At 37.4% G+C, this 22,812-nt stretch overlaps 1 protein-coding gene across 3 annotated transcripts in view; it reads right to left on the bottom strand.

Moving 5' to 3' along the window:
• Positions 1-1,425: 1,425 nt before the first annotated feature.
• Positions 1,426-22,812, bottom strand: part of HBS1L (HBS1 like translational GTPase) — a 90,106-nt gene continuing 68,719 nt past the window's right edge. For all 3 annotated transcript variants that reach the window (XM_077144067.1, XM_077144069.1, XM_077144070.1), the window contains 8 exons: positions 21,061-21,178; positions 20,577-20,645; positions 14,058-14,162; positions 10,789-10,879; positions 10,271-10,379; positions 5,748-5,848; positions 3,181-3,325; positions 1,426-2,075 (listed from right to left, as the gene is read on the bottom strand). In XM_077144067.1, the coding sequence (XP_077000182.1) occupies positions 2,064-2,075; positions 3,181-3,325; positions 5,748-5,848; positions 10,271-10,379; positions 10,789-10,879; positions 14,058-14,162; positions 20,577-20,645; positions 21,061-21,178 (750 nt within the window). In that variant the 3' untranslated portion in view covers positions 1,426-2,063. The remainder of the gene's footprint in view (positions 2,076-3,180; positions 3,326-5,747; positions 5,849-10,270; positions 10,380-10,788; positions 10,880-14,057; positions 14,163-20,576; positions 20,646-21,060; positions 21,179-22,812) is intronic.

Genomic DNA, 22,812 nt, shown 5'->3' on the forward strand with positions numbered 1-22,812 from the left:
CAGGGAAAGACGCAGCGCTCAATCACAGTTAGTGATGAGATGTTTACAGAACCTCTGGCCCAGAGACACTCTTTTAGCCTGTCCTGGGCTGGAGAATCTGAGGACATAAGTGTGGAATCGCTGTTTCCATATAAGAACTTGGACTTGTAGGGAGCTCTGTAGGAAGCCTGAGGGTGACCCCCCACGCCAGGGAAAGCAGAAAGGTGATACAGCCCTGTTGACATTGTGTGCGCTGTTCGACAGAGACTGATGGCTAAATTCACGTGTCAGTTTAGCTATGGTGTTCCGGTGTTTAGAAAGAGAGCACTTGCCTGTTACTATGGGAATATAGTGTGGATTTCAATCAATGACCAGCTGATTCCATCTGTGATTGATTACATCTATACACAACTGAGGAAACTGCCTTCAGCAATGAGAGAAGTCTTCTCATTCAGTCCAAGGCCATCAAAGGAGAACTGAAGATGTCAGCAGTCAGAAGAGAGAACTTGCATCTCTACATCAGCCAGCCACCTTCTTCAAGGGAATTCATCGTAAACCTCCATCAGAATTCCCAGCTTGAGTCCTGCCCTAGGGAATTTAGACTTGCTCATCTCCACAGTCACATGAGCCAATTCTTATAATAAATCTCATATTTATACATACCCCATCGGTTCTGCTTCCCAGAGAACCCTGACAACTACAGGGGCGGATTCAAAGCCAGGGTTACCTTGCGCCTCCCCGGTTCTCAAAGAGTTTTCTGCTTTGCTTAAGTCTTGGTGGTTGTTTCTGCCGCATGCATCTGGAAGACTCCTGATTAACATAGGTATGTAAACAGAACACTTTCTTACCTCAGCAAGTTTCCTCTGAAGTGACAAAACAAATACGTTTTTAGTAAAAAAAAATGTGTTATCTGGGTGTGTGCATGCCAAGTGGCACATCTGTGACTTGCACACTTTGCTATTTGCATGTTATTCATCAATAAAAAGAAGAAATGCTGTAGTGCATGAGAAGCCAAGACAGACAAATCATTCCACATTCCAAAGGCCGTCATAAACTGTCCCTCCGACCAGAGTGCGAGGCTCTCCTAAGACTCCCTCCTCTTACTCAGGAGGCAGCCTGACAAATACCTGTTAAATACATTAAATTTGGGATTTGTGGCTAAGAGTTAAAAGAAAAACATGACTCTCACTGGAAGGAATTTATAATCTGTAAGGTAGACAAGATAAGGATACAGTCATCAGATAATTCTTAGAGTGAGAATGGGAAAAACAGAGTTAAATAAATTATGGTTAGGAACAGACGAGACTATATTTGATGGGCTGTGGTTAAGATAAAAAGAATTCATGTGAAAGGACCTGGAAACCTTTAGGTGAAAAAGATTCCACAAAACCCCAAGTCACGGTGACAGTGGCAGAGAATCTCCTAAATGTTGAAGAAACAAACATATTCTATTGTTATGCTCAAACTAAGGCATTTTATTAGCTAGCTATACATCTTAAATAATATCTTGGTTTCCAAAGGAATAGCTTCCACTCATTCCAAATCCAACTTTCAAAAGTTTACTTGTTAGAGGGGAGATATTCTTATGTTCCACACAAAATACCTTTATCGTCACTTGCAGCAAATCTTAAGCATTTACTAAAAAACAGTGTTCAGGTCAAATACCAACTATTTCAACAACCAAATTTGGTTCCTTTTCCTTTAAAAAGTGTGCAGTAAAATTGAAAATCAAAAGACTTTTGTGGCTTGGCTGAAAGGAGAATTCATTTCATGACAATTCCATATCTTCTCACACATATTTCTGATAGTTTTCATGAAAATCGGCAAGGCAAATCCACTTTTCAAAGGGAAAACTGTTTTTTTTAAATGAAGGTACAATATTGGCCTTTCTCTGCCAGTTGGTTGGCAACTTGAAATTTTTGCAGGAGATGATTATTAATACTTCTTTGCATCTGTTTATAGTTCTTTTCTCTCTTTTACAAAATATCAACTGCACATGCTTCATTAACTGAATGCCTGGGCTCTTTAAAAACAGAGGTTAGCTAATTCATTGACTTCGATAACACCGTAGGAAGTCTGATTCATCATTCTTTAATCTGTAAAGAAAAAGTACAAGTGCTATGATTTAATCAATCACACTATAAAGCAACAAAGAAAATGACACAAATAATTATTATACCCAGAGGAAACTTTTCTTTTCTCCTGTAACTTTCTCCCTTCCCCAGCCATGCTAATTCAAATACAACCTCTCCATATTTTCCACAAGAATGCAGTGACAGATCAAGTAAGATGCTGCTGACAAGCACTGTAGCGGATATGCACTGAGTGCTTTATATATGCGATTACTATGCCAAGTGCTTTCTATGGACCACTTCATTGCACAACTCTAGGAGGGAGCTATTAAGCCATTTCTACGGATAAATTCATCTAGGGAGAGATTTCATAGCTGTGCTGCTAGTAGCTGGTGGAGCAACAATACAAACTTGGGCAGTTTAACTGTGATGCCTGTTCCCTCCACCTCTTCCCTACACTGCCTCCCACATGTATTTCATATAAATGATGGGCTTCAAGTTTCTCGTAACTCTACAAAACTAAACATAAGATTTCTACATGACACATGCATAAATGAATTTTGATTTAACTTCAAATCTTCTGCTCAAAGTAGATATCCAATTAAATGAATGGAATGTTTTCTGAAGAAAACAATCACATGAAATGAAGCCCCTTTAAAAATATAATAGTCATAAGATTCATATTAAACATGTGATTAGTGTAGAAAATTTACATTGCTGAATTCTTCTGAATTCATTAAGACTATTTTCTCCAAAATTCAACTGCACTTTACATTATATAATAGATATGTTTTTGAAAAGTTACAAATGTATTCATTGAATTTTTGAAAAAAATTGTCTTAAATGCACTGAGAGCTAACTATTTAAAGAAAAAATGGTAACGAAGGCTTTTCTGTTAAGAAATCACAATTGGGAATGCATTCTTACTGATCTACTTTTCAAAGACTTCCTTTAATCCTGAGCAACATTCCTAGTGGAGAGTATATTTAGAAATCTCCCTATGAGAAATTTTACAACCAAACATTTTTCCCACTATTCTTTTGATTTTTTAATATAAACTTTAAAGCCTGGTTCTAACACCATCACTGTGCTTCCCTGAAGCCATGAAACCGCCGCAGTCTGTGAGTACCTCTGTGACCACACCAGCAGCGACGGTGGCGCCGCCATACCGCAGCATGAACCTGCCCAGCTCTTTGAAGTCTTTGTAGAGCTCCAGTGCGACTGGTCTTTGTGTTTGCAATTCTACCAGCGCGTTCTGACCTTTAGTCAACAGCCTAGACACACACACACAAAAGAATAAGTAGATATACAATGGAGGTGAATAGGCGTAATACGGTGCCCTGAAAAATGAGCATTTCTTCTTCAACAGACAAATCAAAGGAGTCTTTCAAAACCTATTAGGAAAGAAAAAAAGAACGACCCTAAAATGTTCAGTGCAGTCCTGACCAGCACTCCCCCTCAACTTTCTTCCTGCAGAAGATCCAGGCGAGGAAACCCAGAAGTTCAATTATCTAACAAAGTGACACTAAGGCTTAATCCCACAAAGAGGTGCTTGCATTCTAAAAGAAGAGTACAATGTCCTATGTCTTCTCCAGTAAAATTCAAGCTGGTGGGATGTGTGCTAGGAGTGATTTTTAAAGAGGATACTCCTGGGGCCAACTGACTCCCCTAAATTCCTCTCTCTCTCTCTCTTTCTCACAAATACACACACACACATACACCATTACCCCCACATAGTAACAATGATTCTTTAATAGGGATTTAAGAAATACTCACATAAAGTGCTTTTTCAAATTATTTTGTTGGAAATGAAGGGAAATGGGCATGCATCAGATTATAAAGGGTTTTATACAAACAAACAATAATAAAAAAGCCTTGCGTGATACTCTTACTGAGAGTATCTAGGGGTAGAGACCAAAGAGGACATATGGAAAATGTTCTCCAATTTATTTTGATGTGCTCCAGAAGGACAGAGAAGCCAAATGTAAACTCCACTTTTAAGGACAGATAGATTAAGCTGAGTAAGTTCAAATATTGGCTTGAACAATTCAGCCCCAAACTTCTATTCCTTAGGAAGGAAAGCATCTAATAAATTCAGGACTTACTGTTAATTTAATTTCTAAAATTCCATTCAGCAAAAAGTAAATGAGAGTCTACAATGTGCCTGACCTAAGAAGAAGGGGGAGGGTTAAATGGTATTGATACAAAACAGGACAAAAGGACTAAGAAGGTGACTGGGAAGAGGGAGATGGAGAGCTAACATAAACGCATGTTAAACCCCAGCATCACTAAGCTTGGAATTTGTAGCATGAGCAGGGAAGGGAAAACTCAGGGTTAGATACTACGAACCAATTTCAGATTGCAAATTCTCCAAATCAGCTGCTTGGGCCAAACAACCTGGTTCCTGTTTAGAGTTAAGAACACAATTTACATGAACCACCTCACTGGGTTAGAACCCCAGCTCTGCCGCTTGCTCACTCAGTTGCCTTAAGCATGACATGCTGTCTCTTTAAGCCTCAGTTTCTTGAGCTGAAAATGGGAAAAATAATAGTACCTGCTTCATATGGTTGCTGAGGATATAAAGCATGTGACAGCACTGACGATAGCACAGAGAAGATAGTGATCCTGAAGAAATGCTAGCCACATAACATAGTGATACCACATTTCTCTGAAGATGGCAAGCACTCATGCCATAAGCTAAAGACTCAGGTTAAATATAAAGAACCATCTTCATGGGAGTCCACCCAGCCATTCTTCCCAACTAAAGGGAAACAGGCAAGTGGGAAGCAGCGTGAAGATTCTCTCCTCCACTTGCAGCCAACCCATGAACCCACTAACCACCTTCAGGACTCCTATTCAGGTGCAAAAGGTGGGGAACACCCAAGGACAAAAAAAAAGGAGGGATTTTAGATGTTGGATGGGAGTCCCCATATGGTTAAAGTGAGGAAATCCCCATAATGGAAGCAATCAAGTCAAAATTTTGCTTGCATTAGAGTAAGAAATTTGTATTTTGTAACATTCATCTCTAGTCTTTTGTAGCTTGTTCTTCTTTACAGTATTTAGATTCTGAAGAAGCATTTTCTTTGAAAAATGATGACCCTGTCTGAGCCAAAGGGGGCTTGTAGGCCTGGATGTGAGTGGCAGTCAGAGGGGACCAAAATGGTGATGATGGTGACCTCAGGTGGACTTCGAGCAGAAAGGAGACTACTGTCTGGGTAGGGGACGAAGGCATACAGAGTCTACAGATCATTTTGTCTTAAGCGTATTCTCAGCAGAAGGAACTTCTCATTGAGGAATAATAAGAAAGTTGAAGAAAGCACTCAGCTGAAATTTGGAACTAGAGGCTAGGCATAATTCAAATTCATCTTTAACATATTGTTTTTTTAAATACCCTTATTTTTACATTTTTAGTATCTAGGGCTTGAAACATAACATAGAAATTTATATTTACAATTCACACCCTGCACCACACATAGAACAGAGATTCTATTAGCATTTGTACCTAGACAGGGCTTACATACTTACATGTGTTTGTTTTAATCTACACCTTGAAAAGCATGACTTCTGAAACAAGTAAAAAGGCATCTCACCCATCCCAAAGAGAAATACTACATAAATGAGATAATCTGCAAGGACTCTGTTTAAATTGTTGGGTTTTTCATTTTTTATTTTTAATTTCTGCATTAAAACACTTACTTAGGCTTTTTCTTTGTAACTTCCCCTGTGCTTTTGTTTAAGATGCTAATCAGTCGTTTAATTACGGCAGGTTCACTGACAGTTTGGTAGTGTAACAGCACCTGAAACAAAAAATAACACTGAAAATCTGTTTATCAGAGCATCTCCTGCCTTCCATTTTGGCACTCATATTAATCGCACTCAGTTCAGCATCGCCACCTGGAGCCTTTCAGGATCTCTAGGGGCCCCCACTTAGAGGGGCCCTTCTTTCCTTAGGGGCCCTCACTCCAATCAGGTTGGAGAAAGGTCAGGGGAATCAGTTCACACACCACTTGCTGTGTACACTTTGGGAAATTCTATCAACTTCCTGTTGGCTTTATCCTCTGTAAAACACAGAGGACAACTCCATCTTAGGGTTGTTGTAAAGGCTGAATAAAATAACTGGCTATTTAGAAGAATGTTTGTTATTACTGTAAGGAGTAATAGAGAAAAAGCCTGGGTTTGAATCCCAGCTCCTTTACTCCAATCTCTCTGCACTTCAGTCCTGGGCTGTAAAATAGATAAGTCTGACAGGTTTGTGATGAGAATTAAATAAGATGGGACTGAGCGCTTAGCTGAGTAAGTATTCAACAAATGTCAATAATAAAAATGAGGGAGGGGGCCATGTCAGATCCAACAGTAATTAATATAATCTTTGGTGGACAAGAAGAATAAAATATTGGAGATACAGAAATAAAGAGAAAAGGAAAATAACAATTTTAATGCTACTTGGGTATCAAGCATTTTGTGATGTAACTGTAATGCATTACTTCATTGATATGGACAATGAGGCAGGTTTTAAGGCCAGACAGATCTGGTTTTACATCTTGACTCTCATCTGGCTGTGCAATTTGGGGCAAGTTCCTTAATAACCCTCCATGCCAATATCACAGGCCTCAGATTTCTTGTCAGTAAACTGGGAAAAATCAGATCATGATACCCAGCATATACATGGTAAAACATTTAATTGATGACCTTATATATTATGTCCCTGTTTTGTACATAGAAACTTCATATCAAAGAGGTTTAGTGTATACGTGACATGTATCAGAGGTGAAATTTATGCTTAGATCCCTTGCAGTTACAAATCCCAAGCACCTCCCACAACCACTGACCAAGGGGCCTTTAAAACTCACATAAGTAGAATCTCTCAGGTTACAGAAGAAGCTAAGGCTTAGAGAGATTCTGATCCAAACCAGAATCTAGTTAGACGGACTATGCTCTCTCAAATAATAAGCATAAGTGTGCAATGTGTCTACAGTGTGGGTACAGAAGAAAAAACAAATTCCCAGCAATGGCCAAAGTGATCAAAGTCTTAATCGGTTTGTAAATACATACCATTTACTGGAAGAAACATTTTGATAACCCTACTCTGGTTTGCACATGCAAAAAACAGAAAAATGAGGGAACTGCAGACTCCCAACCCTGGACTTTGGAACTCTCTGGGCACAGAGGTAATAGGCATTCAAAGTCCTTCCAGCAGTATGGCAGTTCAGGACACCAGCACTTCTCATAGGAATTAAAATACAACCCCTATTCTCTGCCACCCCAGTCTCTCTGCCACCATTCTCGGCCCTCAATAACCTATTCTCTACATAGCCGCCAGACTGATTTTTCTGAAGTACAAATTTATTGACATTTCCTTGTTTTTCTAAAAGCCTGGAAAGTTTCATTCCACCACAGGCATCAAGGCCCTTCCCCAGCTCACCTCTATAGCCACATCCTTCTCCATCCTCCCTGCATTCTATATTCTAGACCTTTTCCACCTTCATTTCCTACCTGTACCAAGCTCTTTCTCACCCCTGGGCTTTCACATGTGCTTGTCCCGTGGTTAGACTGCACCTGCCAGCCCAAGCACCAGTCCTTCCGATTGGCTAACTCCTATTCATCTTGTTCAACCTCTAAGTCCCAAGAAAGCAGCACCTACAAGAAGGCTGACCCCTAATCTGAGCTTGGTCCCCTTCCTCTGTGACATATAATCTCTCTATGGAACAACTCACTTTACTGTAAATGATAAACCATGTGAAAAGGACCTAGATATCCCTTAGTCACCACAGTTGTCCAGTGCCCAACATTTAATTGGCACCAAGTATTTATGAGATATATGAAACCATGAAGGGATGAAAGACTTCTAAAACACATGGAGAAAATCAGTCACACAGGGTTTAAAAAAACAAACAAAAAGGCTCAACTGAACCTCCATTCTCTATAGAGGTAAAATGGGTTTCCCTTTTCAATGGCATTTGACCACTGAGAACTGGAAAGATTCCAAAAGAATTAACAAACAACTCATAGGAAAAATGCACCAGAACGTATAGAAAAGAAGTGAAAATCGCTTTTGTGCATTCAAAGAGAACGAGTGCAATACATACGAAGGTCTAACTATCTAAGGAACACCTCCCGTGACAGCCTAGGCACAGGCACGTCGCAAGAGTCCCTTCATTCTTCACTTGGGTGTGTGCCTAAGGATGTGGTCTATAGGCTGGCCTAATTCAGAAGAACAGATGCACGAGAGCCAAAGTGAATTCCATCCAGCCTTTGCCAGTTATCTCTGGAACCCAGGTACAAACAGGGTACATGAAGAATGGGTATGGTGCTACGGGGCTGGATTAAATTTTATTCATCTTTCTATCTCTATGGCATCTTTCTTCTTTTTTTTTTTGGTATCTTTCAAATAGCAGTTCACAAAAAATATACTTATTTTGTATTAGGAATCAGTCACCAAAAATACAATTTTAATTGCTTAGAAAGCCTTTTTTGGTTATAAAAATTTCAAGTTTTTTCCCATAGAGAATGGATATTGGATTGAATAACAAAATTCGACCTTCTTTTCTGAAATAAACTTCACCCTATTTGCAAATAAATATATTCGGAAGAAATCTCCTAAAGCAATACTGAAAACTTTCAATTCATACTTATTTTTAAAAAGCTACAATAGACAGGAAAACAATCTTACTATTCAAAGTAACTACTGACCTCTCGACCTCTCAAATACTATTGCTGCATGAGTAAGAACAGGCAGTAACCAACCACTCCACCTTCTTCCTTGGAGGACACGCGGCTTTCTATGAATAAGCTCCGTTTGTGAGTACGCGATTAGCTTCTAGTTATGTGGCTATCAATACATGAATTTTAAATATTTAAAAATTAAATATTTTCAACTATAATAACTTTTGGAAAGGAACTTTAACTCTTTTTTAGTGTATGAGAGAAATGAAATATCATTAAAGTACTTAAACAGTATCTTACAAATACAATGTTATATATGATCAAATTGACATAAGACATAATTACAAAAAATCATAAAGCAAACGGTTACTGTTTAAACTCAAATATAGGCATGTAAGTGTAAAATGGCTAAATTTTGCCAGCCTCTAAAGCACTATCGCAAAACTGAAAAAGTTAAAGGTCAACTTTTATTTTTATTTCAAAAGTATCAAATGGTAAAAATGATCTGATTAGATTTCCAAAGGCAAGGCATTTAATCCCAACAAAAAAAATGTTTTATTATTGTGTAGAATCTATACTGTATGAGCTGATCATTTAAAAATAAACATTTTTTTACACTTGAAAATATTTTTTTTTACACTTGAAAATAACACATTTTTATAACTGTATATTAAAGTCCATGGTATAAGTTAGGATTCACTGTTTGTGCATTGTAACAGTCATTCTCATTTCAAAAATAAATAAATAAAGGCCTAATGGGAAAATGTTCATCTATTAAGTGACAAAAGTAAAATATAAAACTATAAACAGAGTCTGGTCCCAAATACATGAAAAAAAAATTACATATAAAACAAGGACATCTTGCTATTCACAAGTAATATTCTTCCTTGCTGAAGAGTATTAGAGATAAAATCTCCCTCCCCATGGAACTGCAGATGTTAAAGTGATGCGCACCGATGATGACCTGCAAACCAGCCTCACAGCAAGCAGGGGCGGAACGTGCTGCTTTGGGACAATTCCACGAGCGCGTGAATACCATGGGTAGATGATCTGTACAGATATTACACTGAAACGTCAACAGTAGGTATACATGGGTTCTGCAATTACAGAGCATTCTTATGTTCATTTTCGTGTGTGTTTCCAGAATTTTCTACAACAATATACTACTTGTAAAATTAAGGGAAAAAAAGCAATACCAATAAAATTATTAGATAAAACAAAACAGAAACCAAAAGGTTCAATTTAACACAAATAAGTAGATGACCTTGAAAGCACAGCAAAAAAGTAATTATTTATCATTTTCTCTGGATGAATTTTATTATCATCAATTTCTATTTTATTGATTATGAAATACCTTCTCAATGCCTCTTTTAAAAAATCTTTAGGGGCAAAATAAATATTACCATATTTTAGTTTTATGCTTTTCTGGGTTAGAGTAATAGGTGTTATTTGAAAATAATTCTAGCATCACCACTTATAAAGACAATTACTGCTTGTTAGGATAAAGCTACTTTGAATTTATAGAAAAGGTGACAATAAAACATTTTGAAACTTACAGGAAATCCTTTAGTGACAGGAATTTCAATATTAAAGATAAGGATTCGGGCTCTGAAGCGAGTGCAAGCTTTGATGGGTTCTTTGGGACCACAAAATATACAGCCGACACTATAACAAAAACAAATAAATGAATAAAGGAGGGGAGGTGAATGAAGGACAAATAAATTTACACCCAATGGGTATACTTCTAAAATCATATAGAAAGAAAGTAAGAGAATTAAATAAATTAGGGACGTTTTCTAAATCCCCTTTTGGCTTACATAAAGCATGATTTTATGCTTTTAACCTTATGTTCTGATCTTGCAGATTTCACTCAAAAAACAAGACATACATTAATTCCAATTTTAAGTAGACTTGGTTTTCCGCTTATTCTTATACTTCCACCAGAGTCTATGTTTGGCCAAATGAAATTCAAAATTAATAGTCAATCTTTCAGATGAGCTAGTGGATTGCAGATCTCTGTGTTTTGGGGTCCTTATTCAAAACAACAGTTGCTTAAACTTATCTTTTCACTCACTTGATTTTGATGATATCCATTCCAACCAACGTAAGACTAATATGATCTCCTGCTGCTGCCCAATCAACAGGTTCGTCATGCAGGGTGATTCCTGGAAATGAGTAAGAACCGAAGCATACAGTGAAACACCTCGATGTCTAACCATAACAACCAAGAAAGCTTGGCTGATTTGTGCTTCATCAGCCACTACTCATCATTTTCAAGATGAATGGATTGAGAGTGAGAAGTATAACTGTGAGCTGTGAGGGAAACATACTTCCTTTATACTTGACTCTTCCAGAACACCACTCTAAGCATAATGTGGCTTGTACTTGCCCATAAAAGGCTGATTTCTGCTTATCTAATCAAGAGATTTGAACTTATTGACACAACTGTAATAATTATTGAACAGGCCCCATTAAAATATTTTTCTTATATTAATAGATGCAGGTAATAGTTCAAATTATTCTTAATGGACTGGGGTTAGATGCCTAGTTTATGTTATTCTCTTCTGCTTTGTTTTTAATTAGCCAACCACCTAAACACTAGCCTGGGTTCTCTGAGTAATCCACAGGGACTCAATACAGACTAAGTATTTTAGATGGTGTTCATCAGCCCTCTACTATTTCTGGCACAAAGAGAACTTCTCAGAGAGAGAGATCTACATCCTGAACACTGGTTATATGAAAAGAAAGAGATATCTTTAAGGAAACAGTGATAATAAAATTTAATTTAAAAATGACCCCAGGTGTAATATACTTATAGAACCTAGTGGTAATCCTAGATGCCAGTTCCAGTGGACAATACCCAAGCTACTCTATGCAAAGGCTATTAAAAGAAATCACGTATTTTCTGCAGTTATAGGGTAAGTTCCTTTCCCTTGGAACTTGAGTCTTTCAATAAAGACAGTGTATAGGCCATGCACAGTGGAACAGTTATTGATTGACTTGTTTTTAGTAAATTATAATTCACTCATATCTCTCTGAAAATATTCATTTTTCCCATGAAGTGTACGCTCAAGGGACAGTTCCTTGGAGATTTTTAGGGAATCCAAGGAAAGCTTTAAGAGATCTGAGACAACCTACAGTTTTATTTGATATATCCCATAGGTGCTCATCTGCATTAATCAGAGGAGATGGTCCATGACTTTCTTTGAGGTATCAAAGAGGTCTTTGACTCTTAAAGTCTGAAGAGTCATGGTATTAAGGAATATTTGTTAAATATGAAGTAATAAATTTAGTTGTTAAATGTAAATTTAAAATGACTAGGGTGGGCAACGGTGGCTCAGTGGCAGAGTTCTACCTGCCATTCTGGAGACCTGGGTTTGTTTTCCGGTATCTGCCCATGCCAAAAAAAAAAAAAAAAAAAAAATTGAAAAAAAAAATGACTATACCTGATTTTTGCTATGAAATATGGGATTGAAAAGAGGCTTCCTACTTATATCCAACAGAGATTTGTTTTTCTCTTCTTTTTTTCTTTTTCTTTTACATGGGCAAGCACCAGGAATTGAACCCGGGTTCCCGGCATGTCAGGCGAGAATTCTGCTACTGAGCCACCGTCATACCACCCTGGCTTAAGATTTTGAATAGTCTTCATACTACAAGCTCAATGAACAAAAGATTTCATGTCTGCTGATTATTTAAAAAACACATTCTATCTTCTAAACCGATGCAAACGTACTAAGAAACGATGAAAAAAAAAAAACCGCATTCTATGAAATAGCTTGTTAACACACAGATAGTATCAGTATTTCTAAACCACCTTAAAAATCAAAAGCAGGGAGCTGTACTTGAAAACAACAGATCTAAGAAAAACACTTTAAAAAGTGCCTATCATTTTTTCTAATCAAAATTTTCATGATCCCAATGCAAACAATAAAAAAAGGAGTAATCTTGGCTTTCATTCCTTCATTAATTTTTAAATTCAGTTGCTATACCTAAATAAAATCTTCAAGAAAATGAGCAAATTCAAACAAAATATATAATCAAATCTGTAAACTAGACAGGTGAAACTATGAATATAAATTAAGTGTAACAGAAAAAAAATACTGAAACAAACTTTTTAAACTTTTCACTGTTATACTTTAGCTTAAAATAATTACAAATAATATTACTTTATAGTATAAAACAGACTTTCAGTTTTATATTAAAGTCAGAGGCATAGTTAAAAGCTGGATTAACGTTAAGTATGGACTTACATACTTTTTTTAGTATACAAAAATGTTATGTTTTTGCCTTTGTACTTTCATGTTGATATTAATTTCCAAATTGTATGCATTTATTTATTTTGTTAGAGCAGTTGTAGGCGTAAAGAGAAATCATACAGAAAGTACAGAGTGCCCATATACTACCCTCCACATAAACAATTTTCCATATTACTGATGTTTTGCACTGGGGCAGAGCATTCCTTACAATTAATGAACCAAGAGTATTATTGTATCACGGTTCAGTTTTTGTGTTGTACAGGTCTACGGGTTTTGTTTTAAAATTTTGAGTGTGGTAATATATAGACAACATAAAATTTCCCACTTTTAACCACTTCCAGGTGATGTTAATTTACATTCACAATTTTGTGCCACCATCAACAGCATCCATTAACAAAATTTGGGATTTATTAACTTCTAATTGGAATTGGGAAAAGAATAACAACTTATCAGCCATTATGAAAGGATACATATTAGATCTATGTGCAAAGGCAATGACTGTGGCACCTTAACTCAGTTTTTCTTTTGAACATCAGGTTTTTCTCTATTTGCATCTTATTTTCTTAATTAAGTCTCCCTGTATATATATGTGTGTGTGTGTGTGTGTGTGTGTGTGTATATATTGGTAATACTGGTATAAGAATAGTCAAAGCTGTTAATTTATAGTAATTCTGAAATATACATTTCAAAACAATAGATTATAGCAGTCTGTTTAGCCACTGACTACACAGTATCAAATTGGATTCAAATATAATTTCTGCTACAAAATAAGATATTCAATATATCTGTCAGGTATCTGTATTCTTGGTTAAGCCCTAACCAAACATCTTGAATCAGTGTCAGAAAAAAAAAAAAAGAAGCTACAGCAGTTATAATGATCTATTGACACATATAAACACAGTCAAAACAGAAAAAAAATCATTTAATGTTTTCAACATTCTTATCTCTGACAGTATCACTTTGACAGTCAGTTACAATTTCAGTAAGAGGTTATTTACTCTGGAGCTAATAACTTAAATTCTGTTAAAAAAAATCTGCTGTCTCAACTTAAAGGTTTATTTAGCAAAAGACTCTCATAGCAGAATACCTTTTGCAGTACATGTCTCATTAGGAGGCATCACTAGCAGCCGGTCACCAGTCTGGATGTAACCAGCTTCAATTTTACCAGTTACACAAAATCCAGATCCTTGATCTGTAAAACATGACAGAATATTATGAGTCATACACAGCAAAGTTACCTGTTGGCTATATTTAGTTGCTATATTTATATATTTAGAGTTCAATAGTTATTAAGCAATGATCATTTTAGAATTTTAAAACTTTTCATTAAATATGACAAATGACATTCCACTCTTTCTTGCAAATAAAAATATTCATATTATAAAAAGTGAGGAGTCTTTCCTTCCTTGAATATTATACTAAGTGCTTCAGTACCAGGTCTGGGATAAAGAGATGAAAATATACCACCCTTAAGGAATTACACTGGTGAAGAAAAAGACAAAATCAATTGCATTGTCCTGAAAAAAAAATGCTTTCCATAATGCACACTAGAAACACAAAAAAAGGTCAAAGAATCCAGATGGGGAATGGTTACACTTGAGCTGAGCACTCTGCAGAAGGAAAGGGAGTTTCAAGGGTAGTTGTGTGAACGGACAGGGGAAGAAGGAAGACACTGCTGACCAAGGAAAGTGTATGCACAAAGATGCAGTCATAACTGAATGTGGTTTGTGTTAAGAGCCACATGTTGTCGATGAGATAGGACCACATGGAGACTACAGAGGCAGGGAAGGGACAAATCATAAAGGGGCCCCATAAATCATAGAAGGAATTCCAAACAGAGAAGTGGCATGATGGCATTTTCATGTTAGAACACAGAGGAGGTTGAAAAAGACACACAAACTATAGAAATGGAGTGCCTTCAAGAAGTTTGGAAGAAGGAATGTTAAGATTGGAGTGATAAGGTGAGTGGGGATAATGACAAAAAGCTCTGGAGAAATGTGAGCTGATGATGCCATTAACTGCGAGATAGGAAATTAAGGTACAAGAAGATCCTTTCTAGCCTCAGTGAATCTGAAAGTGTCTGTGAAGCAGACAGGTGGAGAAGCTGCATTCCAGGGGCACCAGTCACACAAATCTCCCAAGAATGGTACCCTTGGGAGCACACCCTGTGGACATGCAGCAGCAGGCAGACACATGTCTGGAGAGAAAAGATGAGGTTAGGATTGGAGATGCAGATTTGGGAAGCATCAGGATGCAGGAGGGGATGAACTCAGGGAGGAAGAGAAGACTTAAGATGGAAAATCACAAGAAGACAGAAAATGAGGAGTAAGAGAAGGTGAGGGAGGCCAGAGGGATGGCAGGAGGACAGGAGAAAGGGGGAATCAGAAATCAAGGGAGAAAAGCTTCCAGCAGGGAAAGGCTAACAGGGTCAGAAGTGAATTCAGGACCAAGTCAGGGAGGACTGGAAATTGTCAACTGACTCTGGCAACCCAGAGGTCATTTGGTGACCTTGGTGAGCACACAATGAGAGAAGGAGAAGCAGGAGCAGTTGTAGATAGAAGGCAGGAAGCAGACTGAAAAGAGAAGAGGAGGTGGCAAGTAGTCACCAAAAAGAAAATTAAACAACTCTCACATTTTCAGTAGGTAATGGGTATTTTGGAAACCATAACTCTTTTCAACTAACGCTGGAAGCAAATAACCACAACAAAATATTTAAATTTAATTACACGATTTTTCAAAGCATCTTTATTCATGCCAGCTACCAATTTCCTGCTTGCCAGTTCCCATCTGCCCTTCACTGCAGGCTCCATGATAATGGAGATGGACCTACACACGTCCCTCCTTCTCCAGATGGTGTGAACCTAATCTTAGTCAACAGAAGGTCTTGGAGGGCACGACAGAGGAAGGGTTTCCTCTCCCTGGTTCACTGATGTGCTTCTTTAATAGGCTCCAGCAGTGTCTAGTGGCCAACAGGATGTGGTACCTTCTTGTGGGCATCTCCCCCTATCATCCCCTCAGGAGGCTTTGCAGCCTCAACTAAATTCTCCATCACCCAGTCAGCCATACTGCACAGCTATAGATCTCCAACAAGGTCTAGATCTCCACCTGGAGTGGGGCAGGGTTCCTTCCCAGATTCTCTTCATTCTTAACTCCATGTCAGCCACAGGAGTGGTGGTTGCCTCCCATTATCGGCTATTCTGTATCCTTTACTTCTCTTCCTTATGAGTCAATCCTTCATTATTCTAATCTCCTGCCATAGCCAATAATTCTTAAATTAAGTTTTCCCTGCTCAAATTCCTTTGTGGTTTCCGTCTCCTGATTAAACCCTGACTGTAACAGTTGTTAATATCAGTTAAGATTCTCAGAAATGGTACTTGAGCTAAGTTTTAAAGAACACAGAAGAATCCATCAGGAAAAGGGTAATAGGTATGAATATACACATGTGCATGATGGGGCGGGAGACATTCCATGTTTTCTACTTCTAGAAATAACAATGAAAAGCACAAACTTGTGTTTAAAGAAAACTAACCAATGTAGTCATATCCTTTACAACCACCTTGCTCAAACCAGTCATGCTTGAGTATGTTCCAAGTTACAAAATTCACTGCTTTAAGACACCTCTAATAGTGAGAAAGATCTTCCTTGTACTAAGTGGAAATCTGTCTCCAAACCTCTGCTTATTGGTCACTCATCTCTTTCTTCTGAAAAGTAGAAAAAATATCCATACCCTACAATTATTTATAGCTTCTCAAATAATTTAGGACAATTACATTGTTTCTTTCTTTGTTATGATTAAAATGTACTCCCTCCTCCCCCAACCTCCCAAGACTAAGTAAACTCCCTATAGGTAGAAATTGAGTTTTATGCTTTTCACAGACCTCACACAGAAGAAGGGGGCTGTAATCATATAAATATCATGCTTAAACATCGGGTTAAGACAAAAAGCTTCAATAGAGACAAAGGGAAACACTTTTAACAGTAAACAGTTCAATTCACTGAGAAGGTGATAACAATCATAAATGTTTATGTATCTAATAACATGATTTAAAAATGTATCAAGTAAACAGTGACAGAACGAAAAGGAAAAACAGACAAGTTCACACCAAAGTGGGAAATTTAACATGCATCTCAGTAACTGATTGAAACAACAGATAAAATCAGTAAAGATAAAGATGTTTTGAACAATACAATTAGCAAACTTTATCTGACACATATGACCTTAATCATTTTCAAGAACTCACTGAACATTTTTAAAAATGAACGGTTTGCTGGGCAATAAAGCAAATCTCAATGGATCAAAATCACGTGGAAGATGTACTCTGACCACAATGAAAGCAACCTAGAAATGGGTTGGAAGGATATTTTAAGTAAGTAGAAAACTGGATGAAATATGTGAAACAATTGTTTTCAGACAATGGACATTATTATAATCCCTGAGAATGGTATCAAAGAAATTGTGGTGCAAAATCACCCCGCCTGCTGCATAAAGGAAGAGTCTGGACCACAGGTAGGAAATGGGTTTCCAAGCAGAGTACAGTGAAATTGCTGAGTCAGAGACAAAGCTCAAAGATCAGTGACACTGAGGTGGTTGGAATTTAAGCAGCAGAGTTCAGGAGAGGATGGACACTGGCAAAAAAAAAAAAAGAATTCCAAAAATCTGCAATAGAGTTCTCCTTGAATATTTATTAAATACTAAGATACACATGTATAAACTAAAACTACACAAGGGCAGGTAAAGAGCAACCAGGGAGGTATGACCCGACAAGTTTCCAGAGCTCAAACAGAGCTGAACATTGGTCAGGTGACGATCACTAGGGTGGAGAGTCCTCACTGACTGGCTGGGGCACTCAGAAGAGTGAAGCCTTAGTAATGGTGTGAAACCATCCCTTGAGTACAGACTCCTATAGACCAGCCCTAACAAAGTTTAAAAACAAGCATCAAAGGATCAAATTTAACTATAAGGAATTTCACTGTCTACCAGAACGAAGCCCAACACAACTTAAAGGAAGAAAAAAAGAATCCAGACCCTTGATTGGACTGTCTGGAATCCAATTTTACTAGACAGGACAAGAATCAGTAAAACATGACCTATAATAGCAGAAAAATCAGGCAAGAGAAAGAGACCCAGAAATGATAGAGATGATGGAATTAGCAGACAAAGACAGTAAAATTATAGTGGATAGCTATTATAGCTGTGTCCAAGTATTTAAAAGAAAATATGATCAAAGTGAGGAGAGAAATAGGGGAAGCAAAAAAGAACCAAATGAAACTTCTAGTGAGGCAAAACATGTTAGAAGTGAAAAAGTCACTGGAATAACGTTAGACATTATACGAGGAAAGATTAGTGAACTTGAAGACACATCAAAATACAGTATCAGTGATCTACGAATAACATCTAAAGTTCTGACACAGATGGAATTAAACTTTCAGAAAGAGATGGGAGAAGTAAAACTTTGAGCAAGTAGTGACCAGAAATTTTCCAAATTTTTTTGAAACTATGAATCCCCACAGATCCAAGAATCTTGATGAACTGCTAAGAGCATATAAACAGAAAGAAAATCACACTAAGATACATCAGAATGAAATTCCTCAAACTAGTGATAAAGAAAGCATGATAAATGCAGTCACAGAATGAGGTGCATTATGTTCATTGGAACAAAGTAAAAATATCAGAATTCTAATCAGAAACAATATAACCTAAAAGACAAGAAAGCAACATCTTGGAAGTACTTAAAGGAAAAACACCATCAAACTAGAATCTAATACTATTCAAAAATGAATACATAATAAAGATATTTTGAGACAACCAAACCTGAGAAAACTTCTAACCAGCAGACCACATTACAAAAAATGTTCAAGGAAGATCTTAAAGCAAGGAAGATGATGCAAAATGGACACTTGGACCTACATTAAGGAATGAAGTGCAACAGAAGTGGTAAATAAGTGGAGTAATAAATATAGATGATTTCTTCTCATTTTAAAATTTCTTCAAAAAATAACTATCATTTAAAGCAAAAATAAAAATGTATTCTGAGATTCTGCTAATCTACTCTATTTCTTCACATGGGTGGTAGATACCTGCTATTTACTTTGGGAGAAGTCATTGAACTATGCATTTTCAAATGCTTTTCTTTGTGTGTTATTTCTTTTTTAAAAAAGATTAAAATATGAATAAAACTTAGTCTTACACATGATCTGAGGAAGAAACTTCCTCAGAAATTCTCCCTTTGGAGTTCATCTCAAAAAGTTATCAATTTGTTTTATCAATTTCTGAGGAAGAAACTTCCTCAGAAATTCTCCCTTTGGAGTTCATCTCAAAAAGTTATCAATTTGTTTTCCAAATGCACCCTTCGATATATGCTCAGTGATAAACAGTGGAACTCCATTAAGCATGTCTCCTTTAAAGTAAGCCCAATGTTATGCATTCTCAGTAGAGGACACTGGAGGATCATCACAGGAGGAATAGGCTCTCTGACAGTTTCCAGACAGGCTGCGATTTGTAGTGTGGGTATGAGGACATATGGTGGAGTATTGCCTCACCATGGGCCCGATACGCAGTCCCTACAGGACCTCACTGCCTTGGCCTGAAGATAACCTTACTGCAGTTCCCTTAACATGGAAACCAGAACCCTGCCTGACCTGTGCGTAGCTCTCTCTGGCCTGAGACTCATGCACCACACTGCTGCACTTCTGCAAGCCCCTGCACAGTCCTCCTGTCCCCATTGGCACTGGGCTCCTCCTGCATGCAACCACCTGGGGTCCTGAGTCACACACTGATGCTGCACCAAGCCCCCACAGCCTGTGGGCCTGAAGTCCTCCTGTCCTCGCCAGGGCCAGGCTCCACTGCACTTATATGCTGCCTGTTGCTGCTCACCTGCTGCCCCTCCTGCACCTGGAAGTTTACCTATTGCTTGTCCAATGACTTCAGAACATCAGGCCCAACAGTCAACTTGTCTTCTACACAGTGGGCTGAATCACACCTTTTCCAATGAGGTGTGGAACCCTTTCGAGTTTAACCTTCCTTGGGTACTCTCTCTCAGCTGTGGAGTACATACAGAGTTTTCTTATGCCTTATGGCTACTTTTGTTATCATAGTTAATAATTCCTTATATTAAACTTTCCATTTTACCTACCGTGTGGTTTCTATCTCCTGATTAGACCCAAACTGCTACTAAAGGATAGGAAACAGGCATGTAAAAAGAGAAAAGAGCAAAACAGGTAGACATAGTGGCAGTAATGACAGTTAATAACAAAGCGGCATAGTGGCAGTTAAAAAACAGTGAACGAATCCATTTGTTGGGGGATATGGAAACTAAAGGAGTCTAATGGGAGAAGGGGGAAAATGTGAGGCTAGGAAGATATAAATAAGGTTTTCATGCCTGAAAGATACATATGATAAGGGACTGGTGAATACACTGAAGGTTTTCTGAGCAAGGGCATTAAAAAACTAGAACTGTGCATTTTAGGACTAATTTGCAAGTGATCTTTACAATGGAATGGAGAAGACAGTGCCTGAAAACAATTTAACAACTGAGTCTAAGAAAAGAGGTAAGAGAAAATGGAAAGGAAGGGGCCTACTGAAGAAGCACTAGAGAAATGAACTTACCTTTGAAAACATCAGAAACACATAATCTAAAAGGCTTGTCAATAGATCGCTGAGGAGGCTTAAATGAATCTGGAAAAATGGCAGGAAGCAAGGTTTAATTTAAAATGTGAATTCAGACTCACATCCAATAATTCCATTATATTCCCACTTCTCTTAAGAGATAATTATCTTTGATAAATACTAATAGCAAACTGACTGTCATTTATGTAGTTTATGAGATGTCTTCATAAATTACTGCATTTAATTTCAACAATAGTTTATATGGCAGGTAGGGAAGGCACTTGCACATTTCCTCAGTTATCATTAAGTAATTGAGGAAAATTGACTATTGCTTTAAATAATTCATCTGATTTCATAGTTGGTGATCCTGCTTCTCTGACATAAAACCTATGCTTTTTCATATACATACTATCTCCCATAAAGAACTCTAAGTAACAACACCAAGCATATACTGCATTAAAATTCATATAATAGTACTACTTACCAATTTGTTCTAATAAACATAGTCCTTTATACCATTTTATGAGTTCATTTGATTGAGATGTAGTGATTAGATTTTCACCACTGAGACCACTCGTGGGGATAAAAGCAACATCATTCTCCTATTTAAAAAGATTGAATGCATGAAACTTAATACAGAATTGATTTTTTTATTTCAGCAGTATATAATTTTAATAATGAAAATGTAAGCATTACAACTCTGTTGAAATGAAGAAAGGTAGCTGCGCTGGTTTGAAATGATGTATGTACCTTAGAAAAGCCATGTTTTAATCCTAATCCCATTTCTTCTAATCCCTATTCAGCATTGCATGCTTGAAACTATAATTAGATCATCTCTCTGGAGATGTGATTTAATCAAGAGTGGTTGTTAAGCTAGGTTAGGTTGAGGTGTGGCTTCAACCATTTGGATGGGTCTTGATTGGTTTACTGGAGTCCTATAAAAGAGGAAACATTTTGGAGAACGAGAGATTCAGAGAGAGCAGTGAATGACATAGCCACGAGAAGCAGAGAGCCCACAAGCCAGCGACCTTCGGAGATGAAGAAGGAAAACATCTCATGGGGAGCTTCATGAAACAGGAAGTCAGGAGAGAAAGCTAGCAGATGACGCCTTGCTCGCCATGTGCCCTTCCAGCCAAGAGAGAAACTGTGACTGTGTTCGCCATGTGCCTTCTCACTTGAGAGAAAACCCTGAACCCCATCAGCCTTTTGAACCAAGGTATCTTTCCCTGGATGCCTTTGATTGGACATTTCTATAGACTTGTTGTAACTGGGACATTTTCTCAGCCTTAGAACTGTAAACTAGCAACTTATAAAATTCCCCTTTTTAAAAACCATTCTGTTTCTGGTATATTGCGTTCTGGCAGCTAGGACACTAGAACAGTAGCTCTCTAAAAACAAAAGCAAAACAAAAAGAAAATCCACTCATTTGTATCATTTGCTTATTTGGAACATTTGCTTATTTGGAGCAAATACATCATATATATTTACCATAAAATAAAACACATATATAATATGTGTATATATCATATACGCACAATCGAGTGATTTCATTAATTATGTTTTAAAATAATGAAAGGCCTACTGCAACTTTATTGATAATTTAGAAATTGGAGGGGAAAAATAGTAAATCCTTTATAGATGAAATAACCATTGCATGATTTAAAACAAAAAATTATCATATATTATTGCAATTGCTCTTAAGAGTTTAGACTATGATGACGAGAAGGCCTCACCCATGCTGAAAATAAGGATGAAGTAAAACCTTCAATTTACTCACCATTCCCCATACAGGTTGGACTACAGACTTGAGAGAGTTAATTTTTCTGTATGAAAATGGGAAAATTTAAACTGGTGTGCAGAGGGAAATCACTGGTAAAAAGGAGATAAGGACAGTAGGGTTGGCTCCACAGGGGCAAAACGGAAGAGCTGGGAACCTTCAGGGGCAGAACAGCCCAAGCAGGGAATGTGAAAGGAAAACAATTATTAAGAAATTTTAAAATTTAGGCCATCAGGTGTGCTGGCACCCCTCCCTCTCTGTCAACCTGTCAGCATCTTTAATAAAGGGCACTTTGCTCACTGACGCTTTATTGGAAAAGAAGATTCATTTGAGCACTGAAGGAGGGATCTGAGTTCTATCTAGACCGAAATAACGCCAAAACAAATTATATGATGTGATGATGGTTAGGTTTCAGTGTCAACTTGGCCAAGTGATGATGCACTGTTGTTTGGTCAGACA

This window comes from Tamandua tetradactyla, chromosome 25 (genome assembly GCF_023851605.1).
Source record: "Tamandua tetradactyla isolate mTamTet1 chromosome 25, mTamTet1.pri, whole genome shotgun sequence".
Lineage (NCBI taxonomy): Eukaryota > Metazoa > Chordata > Mammalia > Pilosa > Myrmecophagidae > Tamandua > Tamandua tetradactyla.